At 41.4% G+C, this 21,416-nt stretch overlaps 1 protein-coding gene across 6 annotated transcripts in view; it reads right to left on the minus strand.

Moving 5' to 3' along the window:
* Nucleotides 1-21,416, minus strand: part of DTNBP1 (dystrobrevin binding protein 1) — a 94,329-nt gene that overhangs the window by 60,671 nt on the left and 12,242 nt on the right. For all 6 annotated transcript variants that reach the window (XM_044426291.1, XM_044426292.1, XM_044426294.1 and 3 more), the window contains 3 exons: nucleotides 21,272-21,332; nucleotides 16,248-16,380; nucleotides 5,172-5,304 (listed from right to left, as the gene is read on the minus strand). In XM_044426291.1, the coding sequence (XP_044282226.1) occupies nucleotides 5,172-5,304; nucleotides 16,248-16,380; nucleotides 21,272-21,332 (327 nt within the window). The remainder of the gene's footprint in view (nucleotides 1-5,171; nucleotides 5,305-16,247; nucleotides 16,381-21,271; nucleotides 21,333-21,416) is intronic.

The following is a 21,416-nucleotide window of genomic DNA, read 5'->3' on the forward strand; positions in this document are numbered from 1 at the left end:
TTCTCGCGGTTCTTCCTAGCCTGCTTCGAGAAGGCCAGACAATGGCTGCACTTGTCTGTCCTATGACCCTCCCCCAGACAGAGGAGGCATAAATCATGCGGGTCGGCTGGAGACATTTTTGACCTGCATTCCGCGCACTTACGGAAAGCCACTCGTTGCGCCATCATAGAAAAAGAAAGAAGAAGACAGTGCAGAGAGGAAATAATATTTTTTGGGGGGGGGGTTGTTTTTTTTTAGGAAGACAGTAGAAGAAAGTTAACGGATGAGAAAACAACAAGAACTATCAGGGAATATACAACTTGAAATATAATTTGAAAAGAAGAAGAATCGCAAACGTGAAGAGAACAAGAAACAGTCAGAGCGAGAGCGAAAGCGGCACAAGGCACAATGAACGGCGGTCGCAAAGTATGGAAAATGGCGGACACTCCGCTCCATATATACTGCTAGGGGGGAGGGGAGCGGAGTTTTCCCGCCAAATCGTTAGCTATCAATCTCCCAGCCATAGGTACTACGCAGGCGCAGTACCCATATGTGTGATGCACAGAGGCCACGACGATGAAATACACATAGATCAACAATGATGAAGATTAATCAAGCTGCAGAGTTTTCATTTCTGTGTAATGGTTAAAACATTTATAGAGCACCTTGTCTTATTAAATGAAGAAAGAGAGAAGAACTGCCATTTTTAAAAAGTTAAATTTCAAAGTAATTTCTGGATCTTAGACTATAAAAACTGATGTTATACTGAGCCAAAATGGCATGGTGGTTAGGGTATTGGATTGGGGATTTGGGAGACCCAGGTTCCAGTTCTCACTTGGCCAGGAAGCTCACCAGATGACTCTGGGCCAGTCACAGACTCTTAGTCCAACTTAGCTCACAGGGTTGCAGGATAAAATGTGAGTTCTTCACAAGAGGGGAAAAAGGTGGGATATAAATGCAATGTAATAATAGTAATAATAACATATTATTCACCAAGTTCAATTTTTTCAAAGTGCCTAATATCTTGAATATGCAGCAATGCTAAATTCTAAATTCTTGTCAACAAGCATAACTGACATTACAGAATGTCATCTTCAACGGAAAGGAAAGAAAAAAAAGGGCCAGTGTGGTGTAGTGGTTAAGAGCATGGGACTGGGACTCAAATGATCTGGTCCCCGCTCAGCCATGGAGCCAACTGGGTGACTTTGGGCCAGTCACAGACTCTCAGCCCAACCTACCTCACAGGGTTGTTGTTGTGGAGATAAGATGTAGGAGGAGATGTAAGCTGTCTTGAGCCCTTCGTAGGAAAAAGGCAGGATATAAATCGAAAAATAAATGAATAAATGTTCAGATCAAAATTAATGTTGAAAATGAGTTAGCTTCTTTCATTTCAGATGTACAACTAATATTCTCAGAGGGAAGAATACAGTGGGCACTTCTCCCAGGAGGAATTTACATATCCCTGCTCAAGGTAAGTCTAGTGTAAATCAGTATGTCTCTGCCTAACTTACAACATAAGGTTACTGGGCAAGTAAGATTTTAAAAAAAAAAAATCTCAGGCTGGGAGTGAGTCCCCTGAAATCATGGGACTTGCTTCTGAGTAAACATTCATAGAATCCTTAGAGAAAGTATAGAATGCAAGAAAGGTGATTCAAGAGAGGAGAAAGGAGGTACGTAATTAGGACAGAAACCATGAGTTTCCATTGTTCTTGGTAGATTTTTTTGAGAAATAAAAAGCAGTTTTGAGGGATACAGAACACAAAAGATCTCAGTTAAGAAAGAAATCACAGATAAGTACTAGTAGATAACAAGTCATATCTACCTAACAATTTTAGTTGAGGGTTTATTAGCTTCTGAATCCATTCATACCATATTACTACTCCAGAAAGCAAAGTCACAGCATGTTCCAGTAAACTGACAGTTTTGCTCCATGAAAACTGTGACATTGACATTACTACAGATGCTGTTACACACACAGCATATGGGAACAGAAGGGTATTTCATGCAAGCATGCACTGCTCACATGTTTTTCCTCTGCTTAGCCAGAAAAAAACTCATATATATCATATTGCAAACAATTCAGAATACACTCTTAATGAAGAATGGATGTAACTAGGTACAGTACTGTGTGTGTATTAAACCCCAAGAGCACTTCAGGAACCTTCACTCTCATCACATCATGGGCAACCCTGACAAATAGTGCTGTTGAACTATTCCTCTTCTACTTCCCTCAAATGATGCATTCCCAAGCATCAGACTCTTTGTGCCCACAGCTTGATTTATAAGGAAAAAGTTTCATCAATGAAGATAAATATTGAATGGCACCTTTATTTTTTCTGAAGTCATTTTTATTTATTCTTTAACTTAACCTAAGTACAAGATGGCTCATTAATGTATTAATCCAAGCCCAATAATGATATAATTATGTGTCCCAACCTACCCATATTTAGACAGAAAAAAATATGCTACCAGAGCATGCTGGAAACTAGAAGATTTTTACTGTCTAAAACATGCAAAGGATTTTGTCATAAATCATTAAAAAGAGAACAGGCCCCTCCCTTACATGTCTTTCTCCTTTTGCTTACCCTGAAACAAAGGAGACTTCCTAGTTTGCTAAAACAGTTTCCCTGTAACACTAAGAAATGGATTGATGACTCCCTGAAAAAGTGGATTAATCCTTGTTTATAGCAAGTGCTTAAATCAGTTTCCTGGTGTGGAAATTTCAAGGAGGCTAAACATTAACAAACAAGGAAATTTCTTTTGCAGCTACATGGAAAGAGGAAGAGGGAAAATACTGTTTCAGCACACCATCTGGGGAAACTCTGCTAAGGGAAATACGTGTGTGATATACCACCTACTACATTATTCTCAGGGTGACCTAAGATCACAAAATGCCAAGACAAAACAAAACCTTCACTCAGAAACTCTTAGTCCTAAGGCTGATTAGTGGGACCAAGGCATGCTTGTCATCTACTTTCCAGCTCCAAAGCAACTGACAGTGGATCAAAGTTGTACCAAAAACAGAACTCTTCACAGGTTCTCTTTCTGTGACTAACAGATGCAGCCCCCCACATGAGTTCCAGGTTGGTCCCTCTCCTACTATGATATTCTACCTGGAAGTTACATGATACAGCTTAAGAGTACACCTCAATCCTCTAGCCAATGATAAAAGTGTGCTGCTCTTTTGTTCTATGAACATGACAGCAACCATAACCTTTTTGTTATTGTTACGGGCTGTCAGCATCTCTGACCTATGGCAATCCTATGGATTAATGTCCAGTACAATTATCTGCCCCCCCCACCCCACCCGACCCCGGCAGCCCTGGACAGCTCTTGGAAACTCAAGACTCACTGTTGGCTTTCTGCCTTTGACTTTCCATGACTACCTTCTCCAATGAATTATGCCATTCCATGATATGCCTGATGTACATATAATGTCAGTTTCATCATTTTAACTTCCAGACAAAGTGCTGGCTTGAATTGATCTCAGATTCACTTGTTCATCTTTCCATTGGTCCAGGATATTTGCAAAGCTTTCCCGTAACGCCATATTTTGAATTCATCAGTTTTCTTCCTGTCAGATATCTTCACTGTCCAGCTTTCATACTCATACACAGTGATCAAGAAAAGAATGAACTTGAACTTGGCCATCTCCAGTGAAATGTCCTTACACTCAATAATTATTTTCTAGTTCTTCAATGCTGCCCTTCCAAGTCTTAGTTTTCTTCAATTTTCTTGGCTGCAGTCTCCCTTTGAACTGGTGACTGTGCCAAAGTATGCAAAACCTTGCACAATTTCCATTTCTTTACTGTTCATTGAAGTTGTGTGTTTCTTTTGTGATTTTATTTTCCTAATACTGAGCAGCAGCCCAGTCTTTCTACTGTCTTCTTTTACTTTTATCAGAAATCATTTCAATTCAATGCTTTTGCCAGTAATATAGTACCAAATGAATATTTGAAATCATTGATGTTATCTTCCTTGTTGGCATTTTAGTATTCCTAATGTAGTTTTGAATTTCCCTTTGATTTCTTGGATTTTCTGCAAGAGGTCTCATATTTTTCCTTTTTTTTCTCTTCTATCTCTTTGCACTGATCATTGTATAGTTGTTTTTATCTCAAGGTGACAAATCACTGAAAAATTACATTAAGGATCCTGACCCTATTTCTGTCACCTTTTGCTTTTGGCTTCTTGTCTGTCTTTGGCAACTGTAAGTGTCATCATCCATTTAGGCTTTTTTCCGTTCTTTCTGCTGCAGGAATTGTCTTCTAACCATCACCTCATAAGAATGAAAATGAATTGAACTAACATATCTGGCTATAAAATTCCTTTACTATTTTAAAGCTGTTTGCTTCCACCTGATTGTCCTAATTTTTTACTTATACAGGTGAAGACTTCCTGATAAAGTTTGCTGTCCTGTTTGTTGTAAAAGTTGTAATTCCAGCTCTCTTTCTTCAAGGGCATAAGCCTATTAATGTTACTCACCTCACAAATCTGCCATCAGAGTTTCTCAAAAATACATATTCTAAACATTATAACTTAGCTGCAGTTCTAGTTCTGATTTTCCAATTTAATCAGGTTGGACTGCTTTGTGATCACTTGATCCAAGTTTATTCCTAACAGTCTTGTCATTTTATCCTCACTGAATGCTAGCAGTAAACCAGACAATGCAATGTCTCCTGAGGGTTGTACAACAACTTGATGAACCAATTTTTACTTAGTTCATTGAGACATAGCTGTTCCTGCTATTGTTAGTAGTATTTATTTTCTTATCTGTGCAAAAGTAATGAAGCCCATCATGATTATGCAATGCACTTTAACAGGAATCCCAGCAATGTTAACGTAAGACAACTAATGTGACAGATAAAAACATTGTTATTAGTAAAACATGAAGACCTAAGCAACAAAATGAAGCCTCTTCCATAATGTAGACAGCACACTCCTGAAGAATGTTTTCTCAGAAGAATGTCTATGTTCAGTGGGACTCACTCTCCAAAAAATGCTTACTGAATTTTAGCCTGTATCTCCTGACCAAGCAGAGTTGTACTAATCCCTTTTCCTGAACAGTTCTGAAAACATGAAAGCATGTACACTTCTTAGACAAGAGAGAAAAAAGAAGATATGTTTGCATATATAGAACAGAAAGTATTCAGTCAGTAAAATCAAATATAAAATAGATATATATTAAAACCTACCGTTTAGCCTTCTTGTAATTTTCCAGCTGTAGTACTTGCATATGTTTATATCTTTCCAATTCACACTGTCCACAGAGATCCTCAAGATATAGCAAATGATTCTCCATTTCCTTAAAGCTTTCTTCCAATTGCACTGTTATAACAAATATTCATACATCAGAATAAGTAAATTTTACTTCCCCTCTACATTGGTTTATCTGCTATCTGGTTCCATCTACCAATTTAAAGTCACACCTGTCACAAAAAGTCAGGTTGCTTACCTGTAACTGTCATTCTTCGAGTGGTCATCTGTGCAGTCACACATAATGGGGCCTGCACAGTGCCTGTTGTCAGCCAGAATACCCAAGCTACAATAGTTTTTGGCGGGAACTCCACACCCCTTCCCCCTGGTGCTATATAAGGCGGAGTGCCCGCTATTTTCCTCAGTCTCTGCAGACTAGCAGATTACCCCCTAGCAGAGCGTGCCATCTAGTAAAGGAGTCGATAGAAAGAGACTTACCATCCTGTCCCTCGACACCAAGTGGGGCCAAAGGGCGGGTTGTGTGACTGCCCAGATGACCACTCGAAGAACGACAGTTACAGGTAAGCAACCTGACTTTCTTCTTCATGGACTCTGTGCATCACACATAATGGGTGATTAGCAAGCTTCACTCACCGGAGGTGGGTTAGTGTCGTCAGTGAAGGATGGATGAAAGGACAGCCCGTCCGAAGGAGCAATCTTGCCTGGCTCGGACGTCCTGCCTATAGTGTCTGGTAAAGGTACAGGGAGTTGTCCATGTAGCAGCTTTACAAATGTCCAGCAGTGGGACACCCAATGAGAAGGCCGAGAAGGCTGCCATGGCTCTGGTAGAATGACCCCTAGGGGTAACGGGAAGATCTATCTTGGCCAGCTGGTAAGCCAGTTCAATAGTCTGTACTATCCATTTCGATAGTCTCTGGGCAGAGAGAGGTGTACCCTTGTCAGGTTTGGAGTATTTGATGAATAGGTGTTTAGTTTTCCTGAAACTCTGTGCATGACCGATAGAAAGCTAGGCACCAACGCACATCAAGGGAATGGAGAGATTTCTCTACTGGGGTGGACAGGGATGGCAAGAATGCCAGAAGCACAATGTGAAATGCTGTGGCCACCTTAAGGAAAAACCCCAGATCTGTGCGCAGAACTACCTTCTCCTTGTGGAAGTTAAGGTATGGTGGATCCACACGGAGGGCGGAAAGTTCGCTTGCCCTCCTCGCTGAGGTTATGGTGTCCAAAAAGGCTACTTTCCAAGACAGCAATCTTAAATCCGTCATTGCGAGGGGTTCGAAAGGAGCTTTGGTGAGTCCATGGAGAACTACTGATAGACTCCAAGTTGGTACCGACGGTCGGATTGGAGGATGGAGATTTTGTAATCCCTTAAGGAAGCGCCGGATGAGCACGTGAGAAAACACGGATGAACGCAACAGAGGGCCGCGGAAATGGGATATAGCTGCGATGTAGACCTTGATAGAGGTAGGTTTAAGTCCAGACTGGTGCAAAGAAAGCAAAAAGGAAAGATGTTATTGATAGAAGCTAATTCTGGAGTAAAACGGCTCGCTTCCACAAATGTGGTGAAACGTTTCCATTTCGCCTCATACAACCTACGAGTGGATGGTCTAAGGGCAGATTGTAGGATGAACTCGATCTCTTGTAGAGATGATACAGCTTCGGAGGAGAGTCAAGTGAGGTCCTCCGGTACCAACTGACGCTCTGGCATTGGAACCGAGGTGTCTTGTGAAAGTCTGTGAGGGTTGGTAGAGGTGGTTAGTGCAGGAGCCATGGGGTAAGGTTGAGGATGTTGAGGTCGGGATGAAGAATCATCCCCCTCCCCTGTGTAATTAGGTGAGGGATGTGTGACAGACGGAAGAACATATGTCTTGACAGCCTGAGAGCGGTTGGGAACCCGGGTTGACAGGGCCACCATGGTGTAACGAGAATGACTCTTGCTCGGTCCCGGGCAGCCTACTCCAGGATGTGGGTAATCAACAGAATCAGTGGAAAGGCGTACAGGAATGAATCCAACCAACTCACCATCAGGGCGTCCCATAGTAAGTTCGAACCCGTTCCCGCCCTGGAGCAATACGTCTTGCATTTCAAATTCGAAGCTGTCACAAACAGGTCTAATGTTGGGGTACCCCACCGGGTAAACAAGTCTCTGAAAGTTTGGTTGTCCAATTCCTACTCGTGGGTTGACGACATCTTTCTGCTCAAGGTATCTGCTTCTTGGTTGTGTACTCCTGCTAGATGGATTGCTATGAGCAAAATCGCTCTGGGGATACACCAGTCCCAAATCTGTATGGACAGATGGGCCAACGGTACCGACTTTGTACCACCCTGTTTGTTCAGATAAAAAACAGTAACTGTGTTGTCGGAGGCCACCTGTACTGATCGGTTCCGTAACGTGGGTTCGAAAGATTGTAGTGCCTTGAAAACTGCTAGCAACTCAAGAAAGTTGATGTGGTTGGACCTCTCGTGTGCTTGGCAGGTGCCCTGTGTCTGTAGGTTGGAACAGTGAGCTCCCCAACCCGTGAGAGACACATCAGTATGGAGTGAAACGGAGGGTTGTCACTGGTGAAACGGAACGCCGACGGTGAGATTGTTGGGGTTCATCCACCATGTCAGAGTCTGTCGAACTGAGGCGGGAGGAAGGAGACATCGCCTCAGGGAGTCGCGGAGGGGCTGGAACACCGTGTTGAACCACAGCTGGAGTGGTCGCATTCGTAGTCTGGCATTCGGAACCACTATGATAGTTGACCCCATATGGCCCAGCAGTTTTTGAATAAGCAATGCTCGAACTTGCCCGCCTTTCTGAACCCAGCCGGCTACTGAACAAAGTCTGTCCATTCGGGTCCATGGTAAAAATGCTCGTGTTTGGACCAAATTGAGTTGCGCTCCGATGAACTCGATGACCTGTGAAGGAGTGAGACAGGATTTTTCGGTATTAATAATGAGCCCAAGTCCTCCAGAAGAGTGCACGTAAGGCAAATGTCTGCAACAAGTCAGTCCTGAGACGGGGAAACGATGAGCCAATCGTTTAAATATGGATAAATTTGAACACCTTGTTGACGAAGGTGAGCATGTATCGGAACCATGCACTTTGTAAATACCCTGGGGGCTGTGGCAAGTCCGAAGGGGAGGACATTATATTCAAAAATGTCGGAGCCAACTGTAAATCGGAGAAACCTCCTATAAAACGGATTGATACCTATATGGAAATAGGCATCCTTCAGATTGATGGATGCGAACCAATCTAGCAGGGGTAGGATATTTTGTAAGGTGGTCATACGGAATTTCTTAGTCATGATAAAGGCATTGACGCCCCTTAGATCGAGTATGGGGCATAAGCCACCACCCCTCTTCGGTACTGTAAAATATCTAGAGTAGAAACTGCAGGATCCATCGGAATGGGAGAATTGTCAGATTGCTCCCTTATGAAGTAGCTGGGTTACTTCTTCTCTAAGAATTTCTGATGAGGCGGTGTATAGCACCGGACCCGAAGGAGGGATGACGTCGAACTCGATTCTATATCCAAATTCAATTATGGAAAGGACCCATTTGTCAGATGTGATGGTCTCCCAAAGAGGGAGTCAGCTTTGCAGCCAGCCCCCATAGGGAGGGTGGAGGGGTGTAGGAGAGAGAGGATTGGTTCGCAGAGCCCGTCAACGTTGCCTCTTATCAACGGGTTGGCGGCGGTGGCCCTGTTGACATTGGGCCACCGCGTCATGTGCGATTTCGTTGATCCCGCTGGGGGAATTGTTGACGTGGCTGGAAACGGTGGTAAGGTTGGTATCTTGAGTATCGAGATTGATGCCACTTACAACGGGTCGAGCCTGGGATCGCCATCTTCCTGGCAGTGGCCCGAGCATTATAAATATGCTCGAATTTGTGGTCCGTCCTATCATGGAAGAGGCCCAATCCGTCGAATGGCATCCCCTCGATCCGTCTCTTGGTCTCCTCTGGGAAGTTGCACTATCATAGCCAGGCATGCCTTCGGAGAGCGACAGAGCCAACTAGAGCGTGGGAATTGCAGTCAACATGATGGCGGGCTGTCGTGAGCTATTGGATCGCGAGCTGCATTGTCTCTCTTATGAAGACCCGGGCTATATCACGTTGTTGCTCTGGGATGGACGAGGTGATCAAATCCAACCGCTGCATCAGAAAATACTGATACCTCGCCATCGTCGCCTCGTAGTTGGAGATTCTCAAGCCCAATCCCATAGCCGCATAAATGTGCCTCGCCATAAGGTCAATTTTTCTTCCTTCCTTGTCCCTAGGGGCCGAGTGCTCTCTGTTGTCTCACCCCTGAGAGGACTCGACCATGATAGAGTTGGGCTTCGGGTGTTTTATAAGGAAGGGAATATCCTGTTCCTTGACTTTGTACATGGATTCGTACCTTTGAGATGTCAACTGAGGTTGATCAGGAGAGGTCCATGTATCCTCCATAGCCTCCCACAGGGTTGTAATCAATGGGATGGTAATTGTGGAAGATTGTTCTTTACAGACAATATTATAAAAGTTGTCCTTGTTAACGTTGGGCTGATGCTCAACCTCAATCTCCAAAACTCTAGTTAAGCGCCCCATAAGTTCACTGAAGGTAGCACAGGACTCTTCGGGTGACCCAGGTCCCTGGGTGGAGATGACTGCCGCAGGGGATGTAGAACAGTCATCCAAGTCCTCAGAGTCCGAGTTGTATGGGTATGGAGGACTGGAGGAAGATTGAGCCGGAGAAGGAGGATGGCGAGAGGTCGTTGGCGCCGAAGTAGAAGGGGCTTCAGCCCTTGTCTGTCAGGATTGATGACTGTATTCCCTCGGCATGTAAAAGCCGTATGGGGATGGTCCCCAGTATTGAGGTTGTGAAGCCTCCGGCCCTTCGTAAGGCATCGGGACTCATGATCTGGTGGATTGTCCCGATGAACAGCGATGCTGGTGGGGTTCAACCACCGTGGTCCTCCTGGGAGCCTCCAGAGAGGAAGGCATCGGAGTTGGGGAACGAGCCGGTTGATGGCACGGCAAACATCTTGGGGGAGAGTCACGGATTTCTCCATCTGACATCGACCCATGAATGACCGGTTCGGGTGGATGTAACATGGTCGGGACCGCAGGTTCAACCCTCTGTGGGGATCCAGGCGGCGTGACCTGCATCAACTCTCTCGGTGTTGGTGCCAAGGGTGTCGGGACCGATGGTGCTGTCTGGACCGACATGGCGGTCGAATCCAAATCTCTCCGTGATTCCGGAGCAGGCCTACGCTTCCTGCTGGCCTTGCTCAACTTATGTTTTTTGGCCTTCTTCGGGACCGACGGATCCCCGTGGTCAGAATGCTTCCGCTTCTCCTTTTGTTTGAGCAAGGAATGGGAGGAGCGAGAGATTTCCTCAGAAGCAACTCCCCCAGATGGTGGGTGAGGGGAGGTCACCATGGAAGGGCCAGCCGGCATAGGCTGAGCAGCGAGCTCGGCAGAGGCTAGCAAGGCCTGATGCCAAAGGATCTTTCTCAGCCTATTCTCTCAGTTCTTCCTGGCCTGTTTAGTGAAGGCCTGGCAGTGCCCGCATTTGTCGGTGCGATGCCCCTCTCCCAGACAGAGGAGACAGAGCTCGTGCAGGTCTGCTGGGGACATTTTAGCCCCGCATTTCGAACACTTTCGAAACACCGCGCACTGAGCCATCGAGAAGATCAGAAGAGGGATAGTAAAGGTAAGAAAAAAAAGTAGAAATACTCTCTCTCTCTCTCTCTCTCTCTCTCTCTCTCTCTATATATATATATATATATATATATAAAGGTAAAGAGGAAAGGATTAACCGGGAAACAAGGGAAAAGAACTTGGATTCAATGGGTAAGAACGATTCTAGAACAAACAAGTAAGTACAAGAAGACAAAGTAATGGCTCAAGGCAATGCGATCGGCGGTCGAAAGAAGACTGAGGAAAATGGCGGGTGCTCTGCCTTATATAGCACCGGGGGGAGGGGGGAGGAGTTCCCGCCAAAAACCATTGTAGCTTGGGTATTCTGGCCAACAACAGGCACTGTGCAGGTGAAGTACCCATTATGTGTGATGCACAGAGACCACAAAGAACTATCAATGCAGAAAAATCCAATAATACCACTGCCATAACACCACTTACTCCAGAAAAATTCTGAAGTGCAGCAGCCTCCTAGCAGTGACCATTTCTTCCACCTAAAATTTCAATGGAGCAAATTCAGAGACTCTGGTAACCACTACTGAAGAGTTCTGACAGGGATTGTCATATTCCATAGGCATGGCAGTAAATTAAGTGAGTGATCAAGAGATTTTATGAAAGTACTGAGAAGTGACCTAAGTCTTCTGCTAAGCCACTTTCCTAGCATAACTTCTCTCCATGGAAGAGCCTAACTAGTGCAGCTATTCTCTCTGAAAAGGACTTAAATTAGGGAGGTTAACTATCTACTATTTCTTGCAAGCCCTAGGATCTCAGTAATATCCAGCTTCTCAGACAAGCCTAGGATAACAGCACTCACAGGATCAGATATTTTGCAGATACTGGGTAAGTTTCAAAATAGTTACACCACACACCTGTATTTAACTTTTCTGTGTATCACACTGTAACAAAGGTGGTATAAGTAGATTAACTGGCATCAAGCAGTTAACTCTCAATCCAAGAATTTTCTTCCCCATCCCCTTCTCTAGCCATCTACCTTCACATTCCTATCTATCTATCCCTTAGCTTTCCAAGTGTCAGCCTTCATACTTAGACCTTCCCCTTTGCCCCTACTTCCATCATCACTCAGTTCTTCCTATGATGAGCCTCTGTATGGAGCTTTTCTTCAATATTTATCTGTTGCCAGTCAGTTTGGATATTTCACAATATGGAAGACTACAGTTATTTGAGGAATTTCCAGATCAATCAGAGATAGGCTAAGCTCACCCCTGATTACCTTGAAAAACTGCAGAGAACTGAGTTATTTTCCCTACCTCTCCAAACTGGAATTAACATTTATATACTGAGCCAATCCAAGATGCAGAAACTAACACACCCACCTCTCCAAACCACACTGCAGTGGCTGGAATTCTCAGGAGAACTATATATCCTATTGGCCACCTGGTTTTCTGCCCTGTATAGCAGAGATAAGAGAGAATATCATCTCCATCTCTACTGCCCTGTGCTTTACCACTGCTGCAGCCGCTACAGCCTACTAAAGTCTTCAAAGGGAAAGATGTTCAAGGCAATAGGAAGATTGGAATAAAGCTGACTCAGCTATGAATGAAGGCAGGAGAACAATTTTGGGGCTTATACAACTAATTTCCCCCTTTCAGACTGGCTTCCACAACTCCTTGAAGTTTATTTCTAAGCCCAAGCTCAAAACATTCCATCAGAAGCCCTGACACTGAAGTACTGTGAGATGGTTACTAGAGCTTCTTTTGACCCCAGTATACTGCTCATTGGACAAATTATTATCATATCTTCTATATTATATGAAGCTGTACTCTACTGTTTAAACTCACCAGATGAAAATATAAGGAAGTAATATTTTAAAATAAAATAGTTTAATAATAAACTCTGCTAATAAACACAAAAACCAATTCTCAATTTTAACTTGTCATCCAGACTTCCCTTTTGAACAGGTCTGTTTAAGAATATGGCATTTTGAAACAATGAATCCCAACTGGAAAAGATCTTGGAGATGTGATAGACAGCTCAATGAAAATGGTGACCCAGCACACAGCAGCTTTAAAAAGGCAAATTCCATAATAATTAGGAAATGGAAATAAAACTGCCAATAACTTAATGTCCCAATACATATTCATGGTGTGTATACACTTAACATATTTATTATGCATGTATTTATAGGCTGCCTATAGCGCCGAGGCCTTCCTAACTATATTGTATATTGTTATATTGCAGAGTTGAAAAGAGTATAGCAAAAGGCAATCAAACAGATCAAAGAGCATCTCCTCTATGGGGAAAAGTTGCAACAGATGGGAATGTTTAACTCCCAAATAGGAGACAGGGATGTATAAAATTACGCACAGTGTAGATAAAGTAGATGGGGAGATTTTTACCTCATTCTTTCATAGTTCTAAAGCCAGGGTCATGCCATGAAGCTGAATTTTGAGAGATTCAGAAGAGATAAAAGGAAGTGCTCATTTTCACACTGCTCAGTTAAAACTATCAATTCACTAGCACAAGATATAGTGATATGCAGCAACTAAGATGGCTTTAAAAGGTGAATTCAGTCAGATTCATGGATAAGGTTATCAACTACCTACTGTATTAGAAGCAACGTGCCTTTACCTGTCGTTATATAAGGGGGATACTTGCTGCTACACCAGTGTACTGTTTCAAGGCTTTCTAGAAGCAGCTGATTGTCTAGTGTGTGAAACAATGCTAGACTAGATGGACACTTCAGTCTAATTCAACATGGCTCTTAATTTGTTCTTATAGAATACAGTTTCCCCTTCAATGATCCAAACACTTAAAAAAATAAAAATGATGCATTCAAAGAAAGCAGTTTCAGTTTGTAATGGCAATCAAATGACCAGCAAACTAATTTGCAAATAAAATGCATAAATGTATCTTTCCTGCATACTATTAGAAAAAATATTTTCTATCTCTCTCTTATATTTTTATATTACTGATCACTGATGTCACTGAGACAATATATTTGCTTTCCAGTCATGCCCTTTTATGAGTTTGAAAAGCTGAGACATGTACAAAACTTTGGCAATGTGCAGATCAGCAAAGCATCAATAGTTGAAATTACAATACATTTACTCAAGGGTTAAGTCTCATGGTTTCTAACAAATTTTATTCCAAAGTAAATCTGTATATTATTATACCCTGCTGTTTTAAGAGAGACCCTGCTGCTTTCAAAATAGAATAATGAATAAATGTAGGTAATAAAAGGTGCACTGGTCAGTGATATCTGAAAAGTAGTCACTGTGCATCCCCTAGTGGGCTCTTTTTAAAACGCAGCTGGTTTTCCTGATTGTGATTTTCTAAATTTGCACATCCCAGCACATTCCACACTTGGCCCACGGCTGGCACGCTTGCTCTCTCCCCCACCCCCCTTAAATGATCTCACAGGACTGTTGCACATAACCACTCTGAACTTCTCAAAGGAAGGGAAGGTCAAAACATTAAGTAACAGAGAAAAGTTTTCTGGCCATAATATTAACATACAGAAAAAATTAAGTCACTTTATAATTCTTATGGAAACAAAAGTAAGCTCTTTATAGCAAGAAATAAAACAGCATTTTTAAAACTCCTGAAAGAATTTATAATGTATTATGAAAAATTATAAGAACATGTGAGATGTCCAACAAAATGTTGCATTGTGAAGTGCATTTAGTCAACCATGCCCCCTTTGAGGATTCTCCATTCTGCACAACAAGGTATTTCATTTTTTTCTCCCCCAGACAGTGAGCCTTCTGGGCCACTGAGTATGCTTAGTTCTCACTGCACTGTTTTTGAGTTCTCCCTCTACCTGCTTAGATTATTTATTTATTTATTTATTTATTTATTTATTTATTTATTTATTTAGGGAACTTCTATGCCGCCCCATTCGCCAAAGCCTCGGGGCGGCTCACAATCATAAATAAATAATATAAAACAATATAATTTAACAGTATAAATTAAGTCACCGTGGCCAAAGAAAAAAATAAATAAATAATATTAACAATTAAAATGATGTTTGAATAAAAAGGTCTTCACCTGGCGCCGAAAAACAAATAACGATGGCACCAGGCGGACCTCTCTGGGGAGCGCATTCCATAGATTGGGCGCCACCGCAGAGAAAGCCCTCCTCCGAGTATTTACCCTTCTGATTCCTTCATGGAGGGTTCCCGGAGAAGGGCCTCTCCCGCTGATCTCAAGGGGCGGGCGGGAATCTATCTATATATATAGATCCTCTGTTCCCCAGAAGTACAGAAGATTTTCTGTACTTGTACAAATTTTGGGATTCTCCAAAGTATACTGATAACTCTTTCTTGTTTCTCCGTGAACCCATTTTGTCTACAATACTGTCAGCATGCAGCAGCTGAATTCATTAGTAGAAGAAATAATGCATCTTAAACTTTAGTCTCCCTGGCAGATGATCTTCACTGGAAGACAAAGTGGGGAGTTAGATTCTGTTGATTCACCTGCAATACCACTGATCATGATTTCCTTCTAGGACTGTACTAGGCTATCTGGTGAACAATTTGAAAACAACTCTTAGAATAAATTCCTTTAATAATTGATATTTTGTCAACAGAATCTTGCAACTTTCCCATAGAGAATTTGATCACTGGTTTGTAAATCTGTAACCATAATTATAAGTGGTGTTGCTTTGTTGCCATCAGGCCAAACAAAACAAAACCAGCATGTGGTTGGCAAAAAAGAGAGAAAGAAGAGAATTATCAACCACAAATGAGAACTAGAAAATTAGGTAATTACCAAGATAATAGGTGAGATTATGCAGAAGCAAGCCAAAATACAACTGAATACATGGACATCTTAACTGGAAATTCTTTGAGGCTAACCATAAAAAGTTTCAAAAATCTGGTAAGTTCAAACTGCTACCACAATATGTTGGTAAACAGAAAGCAGTTAACCCATATAAAGTCTCTCACACCACTTCCAGTTGTTACCAATTTATTTTCAAGTTGAATTAAAGGGACTTATTTCCATCTTTAGAGGTCTGTATGTTCTGTGACTCTGTTATCTAAGGAAGCATCTTTGCTCATATGAACCTCCCCTCTACCTTACTCTTCAGTCTCTCTTTTAATCAGACTCAGGAATATCAGACAAATGGCTTCTCTGCAGTAGCACCTCCGTTATTGCACTTCCCACCGCACCATAGGAAATCCTCCAAGTTTCTCCTATATCTTTAAACATGCTCTGAAAAAAAATCTTATTCAGGAAAGCATTTTATAATTTTTTATTTATGCATGCTGATGCGTTACTTAACTGGGCAGTTTTAACATTTTATATTATTATTGTTGTTTTTACATTTTTCCCAAAAAGTGGGCCTGTATATGCAGCACTTGCACGTGTGTGTGTGAGTGTGTGTGTGTGTAAAAGAAACAAACAAGGCAAACATAACTTACTCAGGCTGGCTGTTGTGGATTCCAAATCTGCTAAAAATACTGGAATTTGCTGGAGTTGTTCCTGAAGGTCTAGGAGACTACTTCTCTTCTTCTCCCAGTGGGCAGAAAGCATCACAACTTCACTATCCACCAGCTGCAATGTTTCAAGCCAAATATAAAACTAACATTATAGAATTTGTTACAACCTACTTTCAAGCCTCTGAACAGACGGACAACCTAGATATTAAAGCTAAATATATGACCTTGGTTTGCAATGGACTGCTATATTTAATGCAATGTTAGTTATGACTAATTTACAGACATTGCATCCATGCAACTTAGAAACAATTACTTTAAAAAAAGACAGGCATTTCAAACTCAAGACAAAAACACTACTGATCCAAATTGCAGCATTATTTTTCCACTTCTGCAAATGTATTTTCTAAGCTGTATACCTACGAATACTCCCTCCATAAGTAAATGAACATATTTAGTTTGACTGTAATTAACTCAATTTGCCATCAGTTGTAATTTCTATTGTATGGCCTATTCAGTCAACACTTATCCCTTCAGTGTATTCACTAAGTGTATTCTTTTCCACTCTAAGCACAAACTGAGACATCTATGTTTAGTAGCCTTAGAATAATAACTCCTAATTCAGAATGTTTTTAATTCTATCCATTAGATGTAATCAAAAGTATCATATAAAATGTGTGTCAATGCCATTATTTCACCTACACAACCTTAGAGTCTACAAAATTATTTCTGAAAATTGCCTGATGAATGAGCTTTACTGGGAGAGGGCAGAGCTGTCCTGCTCTCACAAGAATTCTCAGGGGTTCTTGATACTGTTGATTACTGCACCCTTCTGAATCAACTTTGTAGAATGGGTATTGTTGGGAAAATTTGGATAAATCCTGTCTGAAAAGCATTACTTCTGTGTGCTTTTGCATTGTGGGATCAAATCCTGTACTCCTTCTCAAAACCAAGCTAAGTCACTATGGCACTGGAATACAGTTTACCAGGAAGTATCTTCCTAGCCCAGAGGGCTTCATGTGCCCTGTCATTCAGAATGTCTAGAGTCTAGATAGGGGCCTGAGCTTATCATGAATAGTTTCTCAGTAGCTTGAATTTACATGTCTAAGCAGACCTGGAAATGGGTTCAGTTACTGAACTAAAGTGTCAATACACGGCAATTAGAATAAAAACTCTGTATAAAAACTCTGTATAAAAACTCTGTAGTTGAAGCTTTGCAGCAGAGTTTATCTCTGCCTGCCCGGTAATGTATTATCGTGAGTATGGACCCACCGGGAACCTGGGTAATACAATAAAGCCTTAGATGGTCTGGACGCTTGGTCTTTCCCACAAACCCGAGTTTTATCTCCTCTTCTCAAATTGAGATTCCAGGATTCTGACAGTATCAGTGGCACTGTTTTTCAGAGATACTGGCCCTTTTTGCAGAGCTGAAGTCACAGGTTGGGGAAAGTCTTTTTGCTTTCTAGGATACTGCAGGGCATGATGTCAACTCTACATATGGTCATTAGGGATTTGCAGGGAAATAACATCTGTTTTTTGTTGTTTAAGTGCCTTCAAGTCATTTCCGACTTATCACCACCGTATGAATTAAAAACCTCCAAAATGTCCTATCCATGACATCCGTACTAAGCTCCTGTAAGCTCAAGGCTGGGGCTTCCTTTATGGAGTTAATCCATCTCATATTTGGCCTTTTTCTTCTTCTGCCCTGCCTTTAACTTTTTCTAGCATGGTTGTCTTTTCCAGGGAACTTCTCATGATACATCCAAAGTATGAAAGCCTCAGCTCTGTCATTTTTGCTTCTATGGAATGCTGGTTTGATTTGATCTAGGACCCACTTGTCTTTTGGATGGTCCATGGTATTTGCACCACTCTCCTCCAGGAAGTACTATCAGTACACTGATGGTATCAACCATTATTCCAGTGCAATGCCTGAACCAGAGGAGACTGTGCAAGCCTTGAACCAACAATGGATGAGGGACAATAAACAGAGTCTGAATCCTGGCAAGCTAGACCGTCTGTAGATAAATGATTCCCACATCCAAGAATAGAATCAGCAACCTGTTCTGGATGGGAGTTATACTTTTGTGGGGGGAGTGTATGTGTAGCCTGGATTAAAGTCCTGCTCCTTGATCCAGTGCTGTCACTGGAGGCGCAGGTATCTTCAATGGCTAGGAGTGTCTTTTAACAACATTAGCTGGTGAGATAATTACAGCCTGGACAGGGATAACTTGACCACTAAAGTCCATACAATATATCCCACCCTTTTTTTCTTTCTTTTTTTAAGAACTCAGATTGGCTTACATCATTCTCCTCATCCTGCTCTCAGTTTTATTCCCACAACAACAAGGTAGGTTGTGGGAATAAAAGGTAGGCCGGACTGAAAGTCTGTGTCTGGTCCAAAGGCACCCCGTTAGCTCCACAGCTGAACTAAGACTAGAATCCAGATTGCCTGAGTCACATACTGGCTCTTACAATTACTTGTAAAGCAGTTTATGTAGGGCTGCATCCCCTTTCAACAAGAAACTACAACTAATCACGTTGTGGGGTCATTTTTGCTCCTAGTAGAAAATATCTGTAGCAAGAAAAATACTAAATCAGAAAAAAACTCTCTCTCTCTCACTGAAATTTCCCTCAAGGGGTTGCAAGCTACATAACAATGACTTTCAGCTACCAGCAAGTACAGATAATTTAAGATTTAATCCTTTCTGAGGCTATGCAAAATGAGAAAATCTGCATAAAAATGTCAGGTTCATTGACCTTTTCTATGCTTAACAAAAATTTAGGTACTTAGCTTCAAAAACAGACTAAAGTAGTCTGACTTAAACCTTGCTTTGTGCCTTTTTTCAGGGATGACTGTTTTGGCTATGAAAGTCATAGCTATGTCTATGACTCTGTCATAGCTATGACTATGAAAGCCATACATACATTCATATGTATATTCTGGCATATCTTTGTGCACTGAGCATGCTTGTTTTATTTTTAAAAATCCATAAAAGCAGGAAGTTGAAATTTGGGAATGTTTTAAAGTAGGTGCTTTGTGACAAATGTCCTAGAAGAATAATTGGTGGAACTATATATGCATAAAGTATAGTACAGAATATGTGCTAGGGAGATTCCAGTTATTCCAGAATGCAGGACCAAGGTTGTTTGAGTTTCAATTGGTGCAGGGAGCTGAAACCTTGCTAGTAATGGAAATAGCTTGTCAATGGTATGTTAACCTACGTTGGAGGAACTGCACTGTTTGGTTATTATTATTATTCTGCATTTTCTACCTTTTTTTTCCTTTTCTGACGAACCCAAGATGGTTTACATAGTTCCACATTATCGTCACAACACCCCTGTGAGGTAGGTTAAGCTGAAATGAATGACTGGTCCAACGATACCCAGTAAGCTTTATAGCTGATTGGGAATTATGTGATTCTGAGCCAGGTTTAAGGTCTTAGTATTTATTTACAAAGCCCTCAACTCCTAAGGATCAGGGCACTTAAGAGACTGCTTGATCCTATAACCAGATTACTCAGTTGCTCAGGAGATAACCTCGTTGTGGTGCCCAAGCTTTCAGAAGCCTGGTCAATGATGGAACAATATGGATCCTTTAATACTACAGTGCCCAGAGCCGTTTATCAGTACAAATTAGAAAAGCACCAGCTCGTCAGTTCTAGTACCTATGGATAACTTACATGTTCTAACCATCTTTCCCAGAACAGCAATCTTGTCCTGCCCAGTATAGTCTCTTAAGTTTTATATAGTATATTATATTTTACTGAACTGAACATATACATTTATAAGTAAACTGTAAATCTGAGTTTAAAAAAAAAGGATTTGGTATATACTTGCCAGTCTGCAAATAGCTAAAGACAGCTGGCAACCTTAATGATGGTTTTTATCTTGAGATGATTTTTATAGTCTTCTAATAGTTTGCCTGTTGAGATGGGATTTTATGTAGCCCTCCAAAGTTCTCTTCCAAGCTTCATTGGCATCTTTGTAGCTGTACCCAAACCAGTGCAACATATCACATAGGGCCACTTCCAGTGAACGACAGTGTTACTGTAGCTTTTGAACAGTCTTCAGAGGCAACTCTGTTTACCAGGCATTGCAAGAGAGTCAGCAGGATGTTACCAGTGCATGAATAAATACTTAGGCTCACTCTCTGAGGTGTTCAGCTGTCATATGACTTGTACTGGTAGAGAATGGTTTACGCTACAGAGATACTAGAGTTTCTAACAATAGGGATTGATCTGAACTGTGAACCTGATCTTTCAGGGAAATGCAATTCTACCCAGAACAGTGGAAAACTATTTTCCAATTCAAAAGAATGCCCTCACAACATTTCCATCATATCTAGATTGCCCTTATATTTAGTCCTATTCAGTACATTACTGGATCATGGCAACAATTCAGCATTTCAGCTTCACTTGAGTTAGCTTCACTTGAGTTAAATCAAACTGGCTGTGTTCACACAAATATATCTAATCAGGGAAATGAAAGTGTGATGCTTTGCACAGAACAAAAGTTGTGCTGATTCCTAAAAAATAATACATCCATGCTTATGGAAAATGCATACACTGCACAAATGTACATTTTCAATGCCCTTAAAAATTAATATCTTTGAGGACTTGAAAAAATGACAGAATACAACATAACAGGAAAAAAGACTTTCCACAAGTGGTGATGCTGATCCATAGAATTAAATCTGTGCATACGTACTTGTTTAAGAGCAAGTGGGAAAATAATCATATTACTGCATGTCATAAAATAGTACAAGTCAACTGGTTTACTTGCAAATGGAGATGTAATACACTTGGCTAGAAACTGTTTCTATAGGTATCATACATGAAAGAGATGTAAACTTACTTTGAAATATACTGCATACTCTGATAAATATATGGAAAATGCTCAGATGAAAGGCATGTCATTTCCCTGAATGCAAAACATCTAAATAGTAACAAGGGGGGATTTTTTTTTAAAAAAAAAACACCTTTGCATATTGGTATTGATAAACATTTTACCTCTCCAGCTCTGGCACATTCTTTTGCTGCTCTGTGAAGAGCTGCCCATGTATCTTCATACCTTAACAAAGGAAATGTGCTATTAGAGTGCTTATTTAACCCTTAATTAAGATGGGCACAACCACACTCAACTGTGCTGAACTAA

Source organism: Varanus komodoensis, unplaced genomic scaffold, assembly GCF_004798865.1.
Source record: "Varanus komodoensis strain SLA01 unplaced genomic scaffold, ASM479886v1 scaffold17, whole genome shotgun sequence".
NCBI lineage: Eukaryota > Metazoa > Chordata > Lepidosauria > Squamata > Varanidae > Varanus > Varanus komodoensis.